Source organism: Ailuropoda melanoleuca, chromosome 11, assembly GCF_002007445.2.
Source record: "Ailuropoda melanoleuca isolate Jingjing chromosome 11, ASM200744v2, whole genome shotgun sequence".
Taxonomy (NCBI): domain Eukaryota; kingdom Metazoa; phylum Chordata; class Mammalia; order Carnivora; family Ursidae; genus Ailuropoda; species Ailuropoda melanoleuca.
In genome coordinates this window covers 67393313-67410140 of record NC_048228.1, presented here as the reverse complement: position 1 = coordinate 67410140, position 16828 = coordinate 67393313, and the positions used below count along the sequence as shown (strand labels likewise).

The 16828-nt window shown below is 36.8% G+C and overlaps 1 protein-coding gene across 12 annotated transcripts in view; it reads left to right on the top strand.

Moving 5' to 3' along the window:
• EXOC1 (exocyst complex component 1) overlaps positions 1-13155 on the top strand; it is a 59312-nt gene extending 46157 nt beyond the window's left edge. For all 12 annotated transcript variants that reach the window (XM_011223486.3, XM_019798436.2, XM_034671777.1 and 9 more), the window contains 4 exons: positions 3758-3941; positions 6355-6554; positions 10266-10460; positions 12111-13155. In XM_011223486.3, the coding sequence (XP_011221788.1) occupies positions 3758-3941; positions 6355-6554; positions 10266-10460; positions 12111-12263 (732 nt within the window). In that variant the 3' untranslated portion in view covers positions 12264-13155. The remainder of the gene's footprint in view (positions 1-3757; positions 3942-6354; positions 6555-10265; positions 10461-12110) is intronic.
• Positions 13156-16828: the final 3673 nt, after the last annotated feature.

Sequence of the window (16828 nt, the reverse complement as noted above, 5' to 3'; positions counted from 1 at the left end):
ATACTTTACTAAGGAGGGCACGTATTGCATGGTGCACTGGGTGTTATACGCAACTAATGAAGCATCAAACTTTACATCGGAATCTGGGGATGTACTGTATGGTGATTAACATAATATAATAAAATAAAATTAAAAAAAAATAAAAAATAAAAATAAAAATACTTTACTGCTAAGAAATGCTAACCATCATCTGAGCTTTCAGCAATCTGGGGATGTACTGTATGGTGATTAACATAATATAATAAAATAAAATTAAAAAAAAATAAAAATAAAAATACTTTACTGCTAAGAAATGCTAACCATCATCTGAGCTTTCAGCGAGTTGTAATCTTTTTGCGGATGGAAGGTCTTGATTCCATGTTTATGGCTGCTGCTGATCAGGGTGGTGGTTGCTGAAGTTTGGGGTGGCTGTGGCCATTTCTTAAAATAAGACAACAAAGTAGTTTGCCCCATAAACCAACTCTTCTTTTCACAGTTTCTCTATAGCGTGCAAAGCTGTTCAGTACTATTGTACCCACAGTAAAACTTCTTTCAAAATTGGAGACAGTCCTCTCAAACCCTGCCGCTGCTTTGTCAACTAAGTTTATGTAACGTTCTCAATCTGTTGTCGTTTCAACAGTCTTCACAGCACCTTCAGCTGGAGTAGGTTCCATCTCAAGAAAACACTTTCTTGACTCATCCATAAGAAGCAACTCCTCTTCTATTACAGTTTGATCATGAGATCGTAGCAGTTCAGTCCCATCTGCGGGCTCTACTCCTAATTCTAGTTCTCTCACCGTTTCTACCACATCTGCAGTGACTTCCTCCACTGAAATCTTGATCTCCTCAGAGTCCTCCGTGAGGGTTAGAATCCTGTTCATGTTACACTTTTGACCTCTTCCCATGAAGCACAAATGTTCTTAATGGCATCTAGAATGGTTAATCCTTTCCAGAAGGTTTTCACTTTATTTTGCCCAGGTACATCAGAGGAATCACTATTTATGGCAGCTTAGCCTCACAAAATATTTTTCTTAAATAATAAAACTTGAAAGTTGAAATGACTCCTTGATCCATGGGCTGCAGAATGGATGTTGTGTTAGCAGACACGTAAACAGCATTAATCTCATTGCCCATCTCCATCAGACCTCTTAGGTGACCAGGTGCATTGTCAATAAGCAGTCATATTTTGAAAGAAATATTTTTTTCTGAATAGTAGGTCTCAGCAGTGAGCTTAAAATAGTAAATCATGTTGTAAACAGATGAGCTGTCATCCAGGTTTTGTTCTATTTATAGAGCACAAGCAGAGTAAATTTAGCATAATTCTTAAGGGCCCTAGGATTTTTGGAATGGTAAATGAGCATTGGCTTCAACTTGAAGTCACCAGATGCATTAGCCCATAACAAGTGAGTCGGTCTGTCCCCTGAGGCTTTGAAGCCAGGCATTGATATCTCTCTAGCTATGCAAGTCCTAGATGGCATCTTCTTCCAACAGAAAGCTGTTCTGTCTACATGAAAATCCGTTGTTTAGTGTGGCCACCCTTATGAGTGATCTTGGCTGGATCTTCTGGGGAACTTGCCGCAGCTTCTCCGTCTGTACTTGCTGCTTCATTTTGTACTTTTTTTATGGAGATGGCTTCTTTCCTTAAACCTCATGAACCAACCTTTGCTAGCTTCACACTTTTCTTCTCTACCTTCCTCACCTCTCTCAGTCTTCACAGAATAAGAGTCAGGAGCTTGCTCTGGATTAGGCTTTGCCTTAAGGGAATGTTGTGGCTGGTTTGATCTTCTATCCTGACTACTAAAACTTTCTCCATATCAGCAAAAAGGCTGTTTTGCTTTCTTATCATTCATGTATTCACTGGAGTAGCACTTTTAGTTTCCTTAAAAAACTTTTCCTTTGCCTTCACAACTTGACTGTTTGGCGCAAGAGGCCTAGCTTTTGGCCTGTCAGCTTTTAACACACCTTCCTCACTAAACTTAATTATTTTTAGCTATTGATTTAAAGTGAGACATGAGACCCCTCCTTTCACTTGAACACTTAATTGGCCTCATGTCAATATTGTGTCTCAGGGAATAAAACTGTGTCTGGACTTAAGGAGAGGGAGAGAGACGGGGGAATGGCTGGTTGATGGAGCAGTCAGAATGCACACATTTATTGATTAAGTTTGCCATCTTATATGGGCACGATTTGTGGCACCCCAAACAAAAGATTACTGATCACAGATCACCATAACAAATACAGTAATAATGGAAAAGTTTGAAATATTGCCAGTTACCACAGTGTGACACAGAGGCATGAAATGAGCAAATGCTGTTGGAAAAGTGGTACTGACAGACTTGCCAATACAGGATTGCCACAAACCTTCAATTTGTTAAAAAAAAAAAAAATGCAGTTATCTGTGAAGTGCAATTAAAGCGAAGTCCAATAAAATGGGTATTCTGTGGTAGGAAAGATAATATCAAATGGTTGACAGTACTCCACAGGACTTTCCAGTACTAAGGTCTGTAGCCTACAGATAATTACTTTTCTAAGCCACATGTCAGAGGATTTTCAAGTTACACCCCAAAAGCATTTATGAAATTTTAGGTAGAGGTAAAAATGTCTACAGTATTTGGCGGTGTAATTTTTATCTAGATCCTCTGAGAAGTACACAGAACCAAATTGAATTCATGGATCTTTTTGAACCCAAATGTCTAGGTTTTGTCTATATAAGACATCCCTTTTGTACTCTGTCACCATCGTACACAAGCACTTTGCTGAAACAAGTAGAGAATAAGTAGAACAAGTACATAATAGATACATGGCAAACTAGATTGTATAAATCCATTGTAGAAATGCCTGTTCTCCCTCTCTGTTCTCATAAGCAGAAATTAAAGAACTGGTCTATCCAAACACAAATTTTAGGCTAATGAGAATTGGAAAGGACTATGATTCTCAAACTTGGCCACATGACCACCAACTAGAAATAACCTAGAGAAATCCTGTGCGTGCTCTGGTATCTACTCCGCGTCAAAATGAGCAGTCGCGTTATACTTACCTTTCGTGAATGATAGAGTTGTTTATTGCTTGTTTTTCCCTTTGAACAAAAACTTGAGCTTTACAGAGTTTGATTATATCTTGTTTTAAAAAATTTGGCTTTTTTCTTCTATTTTATTTTCTTAAAACATATGTACTTTTGAGCACCTGCGTGGCTCAGTTGGTTAAAGCTTCCGACTCTTGATTTTGGCTCAGGTCATGACCTCAGGGTTGTGAGATTGAGTCCCACGTCTTGCTCTGCACTGGGCGTGGAGCCTGCTTAAGATTCTCTCTCTCCCTCTGCTCCTCGCCCACTTTCTCTCTCTCTCCCCCCCCAACAATAAAAATATATATGTGTACTTTTTAATCTATAAAAATAGTGTTTCTTGGTTATCCCTGTTATATTAACCTGTAATTAGTAAAAATCCAAAATGTTCTAGGTACTAAATTATGTCCTTCCTCTATGATATATACATTTGCTTATGATTATATATTGTTTCTTTTTTTTTTTTTAAAGATTTTATTTATTTANCGACAGAGATAGAGACAGCCAGCGAGAGAGGGAACACAAGCAGGGGGAGTGGGAGAGGAAGAAGCAGGCTCATAGCGGAGGAGCCTGATGTGGGGCTCGATCCCATAACGCCGGGATCACGCCCTGAGCCGAAGGCAGACGCTTAACCACTGTGCCACCCAGGCGCCCCGACTATATGTTGTTTCTAAGTTGCTTGGCTATTTCTCTCCGTTGTTTTCTGCCTAACTGTAGAGTAACCAAATAAGGCAAATGGAAGAAGTAAAAATCTCAAAGAAGAGTAAAGTAGGAATTCTTCCGTTTGTTGCTGAATTTGAAGAATTTGCTGGACTCGCAGAATCAATCTTTAAAAATGCTGAGCGTCGTGGAGATCTAGATAAAGCATATACTAAACTTATCAGAGGAGTATTTGTTAATGGTAAGCTTTTGTTATGTTCTAAGGAATTTTTTGGTTGGTTGTTTTCACTATTTATGGTCACTCAAGTTGGGGGATAGATATGTTCATTATTTTCCGTATTCTATAGTCTTATTTAAGTTTTCTGAAAGTAGGTATTTCTTGAACCTGAAAAAATAAGAAGCAGTACATATAAAACCCATTCATATTCATCAGGAGCCACTTCTATTTTAGGGTTCATATGGGATTATCACTATGCAAAATTGGAATTCCTTTTTTAATCACAAAAAACAACCTTTTTAAAAAATTTAAAAATGAGATTTTACATTTGCATTTTAGCAAGAGTCTTCAGGGAGTGATAGGCAGTGATATCTGTGTAACAGTAAGCAAATCAGTTTACTTCTTTAGGCCTCAGTTTTCGTATCTGTCACATAAGGTAGATTAATGCTAAACTGTCTTCCTGTGTCAGATCCTACAATTAAGTTACAGAAACAGTATGATGTACCATTTAGTTTGAAATAAATGATCTGATTGCATATATTCAGGAATTTTAAAAGCTAAAACAATTGACAGGAAGTGGAATCATCTTACCAATTACATATCACATTTTCAGTGGAAACAGGTCTAGGGAAAGATAGAAAAATTACATGATTGAATGTTTGTATGGTTGATATTTCTTTTAAAATTCAAAGTAGCTTTGGGGCTCCTGGATGGATCAGTTGGTTAAGCCTCCAACCCTTGATCTCAGCTCAATTCAGGTCTCTATCTCAGGGTCATGAGTTTAAACCCCCAGGTTAGGCTCCATGCTGGGTATAGAGCCTACTTTAAAAAAAAAAGGTTTTTTTTAATTCAAAATAGCTTTGCTTAATATATGCTCATTATACACCCCCAAAAGTCTAAAAACAGATTTTAAAAATCAAGAAAAAAATAAAAATAATTTGTAGTTTCATCAGGCAGAGATAACATTTAATTTTTATTTGTCCAAACTTTTCAATATTTCTCCTTTATATGTATGTGCATATTGTGTGTATGTGTGTGTGTGTTCTTGAATGTAAGTTTTTATCATACCTTATACTCTGTTTTGGAACCTGCTACTCCATAATTCTAATGTCTTTCCTTGTCAATTTATATTATAACTGTAATCATTTTTAATGATTGCATAGTATTCCATGTATCATTATCAGGTTTCCTATTAATAAGCATTTAGTTTGTTTCCAGTTCTTTGCATATATATATATTTTATAAAGATTTTCTTTATTTACNTTAATGATTGCATAGTATTCCATGTATCATTATCAGGTTTCCTATTAATAAGCATTTAGTTTGTTTCCAGTTTTTTGCATATATATATATTTTTTAAAGATTTTCTTTATTTACGCGACAGAGATAGAGATAGCCAGCGAGAGAGGGAACACAAGCAGGGGGAGTGGGAGAGGAAGAAGCAGGCTCATAGCGGAGGAGCCTGATATGGGGCTCGATCCCACAACACCAGGATCACGCCCTGAGCCGAAGGCAGACACTTAACTGCCGTGCCACCCAGGCGCCCCTGCATATATTTTTTTATTCTTGTCCAATAATTTCCTTGGAGTAAATTACTAGAAATGGAATTACCAGGTCAAAAGGTTTGCATATATCTCAAGGCCTTTGCCAAACTGTCTCACAGAAAGTTATACCAGTTAAGTGTTCTGAGCAGTTGGTGAAAGTTTTTATCACATCTCATTAATGCTGAATATTAGTAAGTATTATCAGTCTTTTTATTCTTTGTCAACCTAATGGCTAAAATTGATTTTGTTTATGGTATTCTTTTTTACCATGCAAGAGCTTTGAAATTTCCTGTCAGATTTATCCATCTCTCCCTTTATGATTTCTAAGTTTTGGACCTTCTGTAAAAAGGTCATGCTATCACAACATTATTTTTTTAATTAGCTTTATTTTCCTTGTACTTGTGATTATATTTGTTTATTTGCTTTTTACATTTTTAGGTACTTGAGCAATTTAGAATTTGTTCAGCTGAAAATGGGAATTAGGAATCCAGGTTTATTAGTGTGTTCAAAAGGACCAGCTGGTTGTCCTCTAACACATTTTGAGTAATTCATCATTTCCCCCACTGATTTGAAAAGCCACCTTTATTACATACTGCATTTCCATATATATATATGTGTGTGTGTGTATATATATATATATGTATGTATGTATATGTGTATATGTATATATGTATATATATATACATGTATATATATGGATTTATATGTATATATGACTATTTTAGAGTCATTTTTTTTTGTTAGGGCTAGGTGGATTTGAAGACCCTTCAGAATGTCTTAAGTCCAGAGCTGTGCTTACTTACTTAAACTTACAAATGAAAAAAATTGTGTAAATATTTTTATAGCTATATATGATAATACGTCAGGATGTTATTATTTTTTTTTTCTTTTAGTGGAGAAAGTAGCAAATGAAAGCCAGAAGACCCCCAGGGATGTAGTTATGATGGAAAATTTTCACCATATTTTTGCAACACTTTCTCGTTTGAAAATCTCATGTCTAGAAGCTGAAAAAAAAGAAGCCAAACAAAAATACACAGATCACCTTCAGTCTTATGTCATTTACTCTTTAGGACAACCTCTTGAAAAACTAAATGTAAGTATATTTTCATTCAGTGTTATTTTCCTGATTTTAAACCTCTATACATACGTTTACATTTGAAAAACAACAACAAGACATTCATCCTAATTTGCTCATGTATTGATGCGAAGGATAAGGAAGGAGGGACTGACCCAGTTATCCAAGGTTCCAGTTACTAAGACACTGCTAGATGCTCTGTATGTTATTTCTTTTAATTGTTGTAAACAATGATGTGGGATAAGATAGTATCAACCCATTTTACAAATGAAGAAACTGAAAGTAAATGAACTTACTTGAAGTTACAGTAACTGGCAAGTAGCCAGCTGAGGGATGAATCCTAGATTAGGCTTTTCCATTATACCAGACTCTCCTGTTTCATACCTCACAAATGGCTCATCTTTAACCTTAGTTCAGATGAAGATTTCGAAAACTTTATCAAGATAAAAGGAAAACCAAAAATTGTTTTTTTCATTGCCTTTTTCTTTCCTTTCCTTTCCTGAACTGACTCATTCCCCAGAGAATATTTGATCATTAAAATTAAGAAAGGATGGTTTTGGGGCAGCTGGATGGCTCAGTGGGTTGAGCCTCTGACTTTTGGGTTCAGCTCAGGTCATGATCTCGGGTTGTGAGGTCAAGCCCTGCATCAGGCTCCGCACTCAGCAGGAGTCTGCTTGAGGATTCTCTCCCTCTGCCCCTCCCTCTGCACACTGAATGACTGAATGATTGAATGAATCTATCTTAAAAAAAATATATATCTGTTGTCAACAGCAAACACTTAAAAGATATTTAGTCAAATACAGAACCAATTCCTTCTGAAACTTAATTCCTTTAGGGTAAAAATTCTGTCTCAGACCTAAATCTTATGTGATACTTAACGGCAACATCAGAGCCATTCCCTGTGAAATCAAATTTAAAGCAGAAACATTGCTAGATCCTTTAATATTTAATATTGTTACAGAAGCCCTAGCATAAGACCTGAAACATAAAAGATATAAAAAGGAGAGTCAGCGGGTTACCTGGGTGGCTCAGTCAGTTAAGCATCCGACTCTTGATGTCAGCTCAGGTCATGATCTCAGGGTTATGAGGTCAAGCCCCGGCATCGGCATCAGGGTCTGTACTGGGAGTAGAGCCTACTTAAGATTATCTCTCCCTGGGGCGCCTGGGTGGCACAGCGGTTAAGCGTCTGCCTTCGGCTCAGGGCGTGATCCCGGTGTTATGGGATCGAGCCCCACATCAGGCTCTTCCGCTATGAGCCTGCTTCTTCCTCTCCCACTCCCCCTGCTTGTGTTCCCTCTCTCGCAGGCTGTCTCTATCTCTGTTGAATAAATAAATAAAATCTTTAAAAAAAAAAAAAAAAGATTATCTCTCCCTCTGCCCCTCCCCACCCTGCTCGCACGCATATGCTCTCTCTCTCTTTCTCTCTCTCTCAAGAAAAAGAAAAGAGGGTCAAGATTATAATTACCTATGGGGGCGCCTGGGTGGCACAGCGGTTAAGCATCTGCCTTCGGCTCAGGGCGTGATCCCGGCGTTGTGGGATCGAGCCCCACATCAGGCTCCTCTGCTATGAGCCTGCTTCTTCCTCTCCCACTCCCCCTGCTTGTGTTCCCTCTCTTGCGGGCTGTCTCTATCTCTGTCGAATAAATAAATAAAATCTTTAAAAAGAAAAAAAAAGATTATAATTACCTATGTATAATAGGTTGAAATTACTGATCTATGATTAAGTAGCAAGATTCAAAATAAATATATAAAAAACCTATTTATTTCCTATATGTCATAATAACCAATTAAAAGTTTATGTAGAAATGAAAATTTAAAAGCACCAGGAATAGACTTGTCAAAACTGTTATTAGCAAAAACATAATAATAATAATTTAATGAAGAACAAACAAATAGTAATTGCCAACAATATTTTAGAGAAAAATAATGAGAGGGGGTTGGCTTTTCAATATTAGATCGTATTGTATAGTGCTCAAGCAAAGGCATGCCAGTCAGTAAAACTGCATATTTAAAAAACAAATATAGTTCACAGACAACCAGAGATGAATATTTGTAACAATCCAGTAGTCAGTAATATAAAATATAAAATACCTTTTTAAAATGAATAATAAAATGCTAAGATCCCAATGTATAAATGGGCAAAGGTTCTGAATGTACTATGAAGCATAGGAAAGCAGATTAACTTCATTTTATAGCCAAAGAATTATGAAACAAATCTTTTTCACTCATCAAAATGCAATAGTTTCTTTAAATTGTGATAATACTGATGATAATATGTTAAACAGCAGTCTCTTGTAGTGTTGACAGAAATATAAATCAATTGAACTTTCCTGGGAAGCAGTTTATGTATATGAAGACTCTTCAGAGTACTTATAACTATACTCAACTGAGGAATTGTAGTCATAGCAAATTGTGCTGAAAAGTAATCAGCAATGTGGGTAGTTATGTATGAAAGATATTTATGACAATTGTGTTTATAATAAATTTCTTTTAATCTGAGTAGATTTTGCCAACTCTGAAAAAAAGTGAAAAATGGTGAATATCCAATACTGGAGGACTGAATTAGAAATTGTAGTTCAGTCATTAGATAGAATAATACGCAGCCATTAAAATTTATACTTTGGAAAAAACATTGAAATATTACATGGAAAATACAACATACAGTGTTATAATCTCATTTATGTACTCACATCAAAAGACTAGAAGGAGAGGCGCCTGACTGGCTTAGTCAGTAGAGCATACGACTCTTGATCTTGGGGTTATGAGTTCAAGCCCCACTTTGGGTGTAGAGACTACTTAAAAAAATAGAATCTTAAAAAAAAAAAAAAGACTAGAAGGAAATCTAAAGTGTTAACAGTGGTTATCTCTGAGTAGTGGAATAATAGCTGATTGTTATTTTATCCTTTATACTTTTATATATTTTCTGAGTTTAACACAGTGAATAAATACTGTTTTATAAATAGGGTTTTTTAATTTAAGTGATAATAAAAGCAGTGCTTAGCCATTATTTCTTTTTTTTTTTTACATTTTTATTTATTTTAGTGGTTTGTGGTTTTTTTTTGTAGTTTCAAGTTTTTATTTAAATTCCAGTTAACATACAGTGTAATATTAGTTTCAGGTGTAGAATTAGTGATTCATTACTTATATACAACACCCAGTGCTTATCACAGCAAGTGCCCTCTTTAATACCCATCACCCCTTTAGCCCATCCTCCCACCCATCTCGCCTTCAGCAACCTTCAATGTGTTCTCTGTAGTTAAGAGTCTCTTATGGTGGGGGCGCCTGGGTGGCTCAGTCAGGTAAGCGTCCACCTTTGGCTCAGGTCATGACCCTGGGACCCTGGGATCGAGTTCCAGATTGGGCTTCCTGCTAGGCGGGAGTCTGCTTCTCCCTCTGCCTCTGCTTGGCTCTCCCTCCGTTTGTGTGCTCGTGCGCCCGCTCTCTCTCTCTCTCTCTCTGTCAAATAAATAAATAAAATCTTAAAAAAAAAAAAAAGAGTCTTTTTATGGTTTGCTTCTTTTCTTCTCTCCCCCCCATTCATTTGTTTCTTCAATTCCACATATGAGTGAAGTCATGGTGTTTGTCTCTGACTGATTTATTTCACTTAGCAGAATACTCTCTAGCTCCGTCCACATTGTTGCAAATGGGAAGACTTCATTTTTTTGTTGATGGCTGAGTAATATTCCATTGTGTATATATACCACATCTTCTTTTTTCATTTCCTTGAAGCATTTCTTTGAAGGTGTGGAAGCTCGAGTAGCACAGGGTATAAGAGAGGAGGAAGTAAGCTATCAACTTGCATTTAACAAACAAGAACTACGTAAAGTCATTAAAGAGTATCCTGGAAAGGAAGTGAAAAAAGGTCTAGATAACCTCTACAAGAAGGTTGATAAACATTTATGCGAAGAGGAAAACTTACTTCAGGTATGCTTAGTTCTGTTGACTCTCCTAGATTGTACATCTTTACATATATTGCTTTTCTCCAGAAAAGTCCTCTGAAAAGCCTACAGATTTTTCTAATTTTAGTGCAGGAGGATATTTCCATAAAGTACCATAAAGTACAGGCCAGACTAATGAGTTGGAATAATAAAAGGAATAATATTTAGAATTTAGAATATGTTTATATGGCTATTCCTGTTTATTTTATATTTCTGCCTTATTGTTTTGAGGCATTAGTTGTTTTGCTTTTTGGGGGGTGGGGCAGTTTTTTTAGGCTTTTTTTTTTTGTTTTTTACACTTGAGGGGAATAACCAAAAGGATTAGAGTTTAGTACAGTGGAGCATGGGAGCCAGAGTTAGAAACAGGTTCATAATCTGGCTCCAGATTAAGCTGCCTGACTTTAGGCAAGTCATTTAACCTCTCTGAGCCTCAATTTTCTTATTTGAAAAGTGGAAATAATACCTCTCTCATATAGTGGACACTACTATTATTGTCACTGCCGTTTTATAGATGAGAAAATCAAAGCTTAGAGAGGTGGAGTAACGTGACCAAGAGACCACAGCTAATGGATGGTAGAGCCAGATTTAAACCCCAAATTAGGCCACTATTGTTTATGAACTGTACTGAAAGGCCCAGAGATGAGTGAGAGTCATTCTGACTTCAGCATCGTCAACACCTTTATGAGGGCTGTTGCATTTGTGTTTGCCTCTGAAAGTCAGATGGTTACAGATAAAGTGAGAGGAGTGGCAATAGAAGAAATACCATGAGCTGAAAGATGTAAAGCAAAAAGTGTAATACTGTTTAGTAAACAGACTTAAGGTGACAGGAATTCAGGGTTTATGAGATTAAGGGTTTATAAGGAAAAATCCTGGAAGAAAACATTCCCTCATCTGTTGGATAATGATGGTCAGAGCACCCACGCTCACCGGGTAGTCATGAGACTTAATAGGGTAATACCTATATAAAGCACCTTGTACTGTGCTCGTACAGAGTAAGCAGCAATAAATGGCCCCGGTTAGTATTAGCTAGTATGTCAATGTATATGTCAGATTCTGCCTTGGTAGTTGTCAACTGAGTAGTTTCCACTTGCTAAATCATAAATCCTTGGATTATATATAATCCATCTGTCTCATCTTGGTATCCTTCATGGCATCAGGCAATGTTTCGTATCATCAATTTTATATAAATGTTGAGACTTTCATCTGGAATGAAATTTAAGCATTAACTGCTGCATTTCATTTAATTACTAGTCTTAGTTCCAAGTATAATTGTGCATATACGCATCTCTATTGGATATTGTAATAGATATAATAATAGCTAAAATATATTGAGTGCTTACCGTGTCAAACACTGTACTAAGCACCTTACATACATGCACTCATTTAATCTTCACAAGAAACTTATGAGGAAGGTATCATTGTTACTACCCTGTTTACAGATGAGGAACTTGAGGCCCAGAGCAGTGATGCAACCTACTTAAGGTCACATATCTTGTAAGTAGAAGGAGCAAAGATGCACATTCTTAACCATTACACTCTGCTAAAGTCTTAGACTGTATCTTGACATTATTTCTACATACTTGATTATATATTTCTATTCATAATTTAATGACTTTTGTTTTCATTTTTATAATAGGTTGTGTGGCACTCTATGCAAGATGAGTTTATACGTCAGTACAAGCACTTTGAAGGCTTGATAGCTCGCTGTTATCCTGGATCTGGTGTTACAATGGAATTCACTATTCAGGACATTCTAGATTATTGTTCCAGCATTGCACAGTCCCACTAAAAAAGAAGAGATAGATGAAAGAAGTGTCTACTGTTTTATGTATATACATATATACATGTATATATATATGAAAAGGAAAGCAAAGATTTAGGTGCTAGGGAGCCCCCGTTGCTTTAAGTCAACAGAGTGAGTAGGAGGAATGGTTATATACAACTTTCCTTATCTGTGTAACTAATAACATGAGACCTAGCTGTTGGAGGTGGTCACTTGGCCACATGTGCTAACAGGCATTGAAAGGAAAAAGAGCAAATTCAGTGTCCCAGAAAGTGACAAAACCATACTTTTGACAAGTTTACTTAATCCATTGTGGTAGAAAAGGTACAACTCCAATAAATGTATCATTTAAATGTTTAAAAATTTTAAAAACTTCTGAAAGAAGAAAAGATAAATGAAAAAAGCACTCTGAGTACACCAGACATTATTCAAAATTGTCAAGTAACTGTTTTGAGAACCCAGACTTAAAACTTTATGTAATTTTAAATGTCAGATAAATGGGTAATACCATACTACAAATATTCAAGAGCAAAAGTACCAATTTATGTAGCAGTTTTATTTGCCCAATAGGTTGTGAACTAACTTAAAACATTTCTCTCATCATAAAATGCCTTTAGCATTTTTCTATGACCGAACAAAGTTTTCTTTTATTGCCTAGTTTCTTGTATTTGACAATGGTTATCCTATGTGTAAGGCATTGGGAGTTCTTCAGTTTTCACTAATTCACTACTGCCTACAAATCATGTAACTACTAAAATATTGTACAGAATTTTTTGTCCTCTAACTAATGTGTATATGGATAAAGGATCTTGTGATGATCAGTTGTAAACTTAGATTTTGAGAATTATGTGACTGTGTGTGGCAATGAATTTGAAATAAAGAAATTCTCAAAAAAAAATTTTTTCAGAAAAGTTAAAATTTGTTATCATTCTTAGATCTCTTATATGCTGTTTTTTATAAAAGCAAATTCTTACCAAAGCAATGTACAAAAATTAATTACATTTATCACAAAACACTTAAAAGTGTAATAAGAATAAAACCATTTATAATAGCATCAAAAATATTTAGTATTTAGGACTAAATCTAACAAAACATTGTACTAAGGACTGAATTGTGCCTTATCAAAATTCATATGTGGAACCCGTAACCACCACCAACCCCAACAGTGTGACTGTATTAGAGATAAGGCCTTTAAGGGTGTGATTAAGGTTAAAGGAGGTCATAAGGATAGAGCCCTGATCCAACAGAACTGATGCCCTTATAAGAATACACCAGAGCTCTTCACCTGCACATGAGGACACCACAAAAAGGCAACCGTTTGTAGGCCAGAAAGAGAGCTCACAAGAATCCAGCCACACTGGCACCCTGATCTTGGACTTCCAGCCTCCAAAACTGAGAAAATAAATTTCTGTTAGCCTACTCAATCTATGGCATTTTATTATGGCAGCCTGAGCTAATAAAACAAGATGTATAAGATCTTTAGGAACAAAATTATAAAACTATTGAAAGATATTAAAGAAGGCCTAAATAAGTGGAGGACTATTCCATGTGTCTAGATAAGAGCACATAACACAGTAGAAATATCAGTTATTCTCAAATTTAAAGATTCAGTACAGATTTCCAATTTCCATTCCTGTGCATAAGAAACTTGGAAGTCACCTCTCCATTCTAACAAGTGAAAAGCTGAACAACCTGAAAATCAACTCTTAGATCTGTAAGAGTAGTGAGGTCACAGGGCGAATCACGGCCACAATAGGAGAGACCCAACAGGAGAATACAGAGAAGCAGGACTTACTGGACCAGAAACCCACAAGCTGAAACATCCACAGGAACCAGTGTCCAGGTAGGAAAAACTGAACTATAATTGACAAATTGCTTGAGGCTGAGTGGGGGTTAAGTCTGAGAAATAACTCCCAGTCATTGGGACTCTTTGAGAGTTTTACCTCCTGTAGTTCTACCAGTGAATGTCAAGAGAAAAATCCCCTTGTGCTTCTGGCGGGGGGATGAAGAAAGGATCCATTCTGAAATATGGCAGAGTATTCTGCTCCTGACAAATTGTGCTCTCAGGAGAAACTATTTAACCAGAGCCTAAGTGAACTGGGAGAAGGGAAGTACCCAGTTGGCTCTAGCCAACATGGAGGAAGAGAAATACCCAACTTCAGTCCATTCTATGTCATCTTTTCCCGCATAAAGGAGGAAGGAGGACTGAAAAGCACAGGTAAAGTTGTGCCTGGAGGTATAGGCTCACTAAAAGACAGACCTATTCATAGGACTATATAGTTCCTCTCCCCCCACACCCCACCCCCACATTACTAATGGCCTATTTACAGCAGTTCCTTTTACCTAGCACATCACATCTGGCTATCAAGGAAAAAATTACAAGACATAATAAAGGCAAAAAAACACAATTTGAAGAGATAAAGCAAGCATCAGAACAAGACTCAGATATGACAGGCTTTTTGGAATTATCAGAGCAACAGTTTAAAATAACTATAATATGGTAAGTGCTCTAATGGATAAAGTAGAGCACATGCAAGAACAAATAGGCAACGTAAGCAGAGACAGAAATTCTTTAAAGAAACCCCAAAGGAAATCAGTGATCAAAGCACTGTAACAGAAATGCAGAATGCCCTTGATGGGCTTATTAGTACACGGACACAGCCGAGGAAGGAATCTCTGAGCTTGAGTATATCTCAAACCTAAAAAGTAAAGAGAACAAAGACTAGTAGGGGGGAAAAAACAATAGAATATCTAAGGACTGGAACAACTACAAAAGGTATAACATGCGTGTAATGGGAATACCAGAAAGAGAAGAGAGAAAGGAACAGAAGAAATATTTGAAATGATTGAGAAATTCCGAGTTAGTGTCTGACACCAAACCACAGATCCAGAAAGCTGCTCCAGGGGGCGCCTGGGTGGCACAGCGGTTGAGCGTCTGCCTTCGGCTCAGGGCGTGATCCCAGCGTTATGGGATTGAGCCCCACATCAGGCTCTTCTGCTATGAGCCTGCTTCTTCCTCTCCCACTCCCCCTGCTTGTGTTCCCTCTCTCGCTGGCTGTCTCTCTCTCTGTTGAATAAATAAATAAAATTTAAAAAAAAAAAGAAAAGAAAAAAAAAAAAAGAAAGCTGCTCCAGAAAACAAGCAGGATGAATGCCCAAAAAACTACACCTACACATATCATTTTCAAGCCTCAGAAAACGAAAGATGAAAAAAAATTCTGAAAGAAGCCAGAGTAAAAAAAAAAAAAAAGACTTCAAGAGGAACAAAGATAAGAATTACATTCAACTTCTCAGATAGGGCATCTGGGTGGCTTAGTCGTTAAGCGTCTGCCTTCGGCTCAGGTCATGATCCCAGGGTCCTGGGATCAAGCCCCGCATTGGGCTCCCTGCTCCGCTGGGAGCCTGCTTCTTCCTCTCCCACTCCCCCTGCTTGTGTTCCCTCTCTGGCTGTCTCTCTCTCTGTCAAATAAATAAATTCTTTAAAAAAAANTCTTTTAAAAAAAAAAGTATTACATTCAACTTCTCAGAAACCAGGCCAGCAAGAAGAGAGTGGAGTGAAATATTTAAAGTGTTGAGAGAAAAAAACCCACCCACCTAGAATTCTATACCCTGTGAAATTATCCTTCAAAAGTCAAGGAGAGATGAAGACTTTCTCAGATGAGCAAAAATTAAGGGAATTTGTTGCCAACAGACTTGCTTTTTGCAAGAAATATTAAAAGTACTTCTTGGGGTTCCTGGGTGGCTCAATTGGTTAAGCTTCCAACTCTTGATTTCGGCTCAGGTCATGACCTCAGGGTCGTGAGATGGAGGCCCACATTGGGCTCTGCACTCAGGGGGGAGTCTGCTTGGGATTCTCTCCCTCTGCCTGTCCCCCCACTCATGTGCTCACTCTGTCACTCTCTCTCAAATAAATCTTAAAAAAAAAAAAAAAAAACTTTGAAGAAAGGAAAAAATAAAATGAGACGAAACCAGAGAGGGAGACAAAACATAAGAGATTCTTAATCATGGGAAACAAACTGAGGGGTGCTGGATGGGAGGGAGGTGGAGGGATGGGGTAATGGTGATGGACATTAAGGAGAGCACATGATGTAATGAGTACTGAGTATCATATAAGACTGATGAATCACTGACCTCTACCTCTGAAACCAATAATACATTATATGTTAATTAATTGAATTAAAGTAAAAAAATGGAAAAAGAAAAAAACTTTTTTAGAAGGAAAATGGTAGTGAAAATGAGTGAGTTTTAGCTACACACAACAGTGTAGATAAGTACCAGGAAAATAATGTCGGATGAAAAAAAGTCAAGAAGAATGCACACAATATGATTCTATTAATATAGAATTCAAAAACCTTCAAAACTAAACACTATGTGGTTTAGAGTCACAANGTAAAAAAATGGAAAAAGAAAAAAACTTTTTTAGAAGGAAAATGGTAGTGAAAATGAGTGAGTTTTAGCTACACACAACAGTGTAGATAAGTACCAGGAAAATAATGTCGGATGAAAAAAAGTCAAGAAGAATGCACACAATATGATTCTATTAATATAGAATTCAAAAACCTTCAAAACTA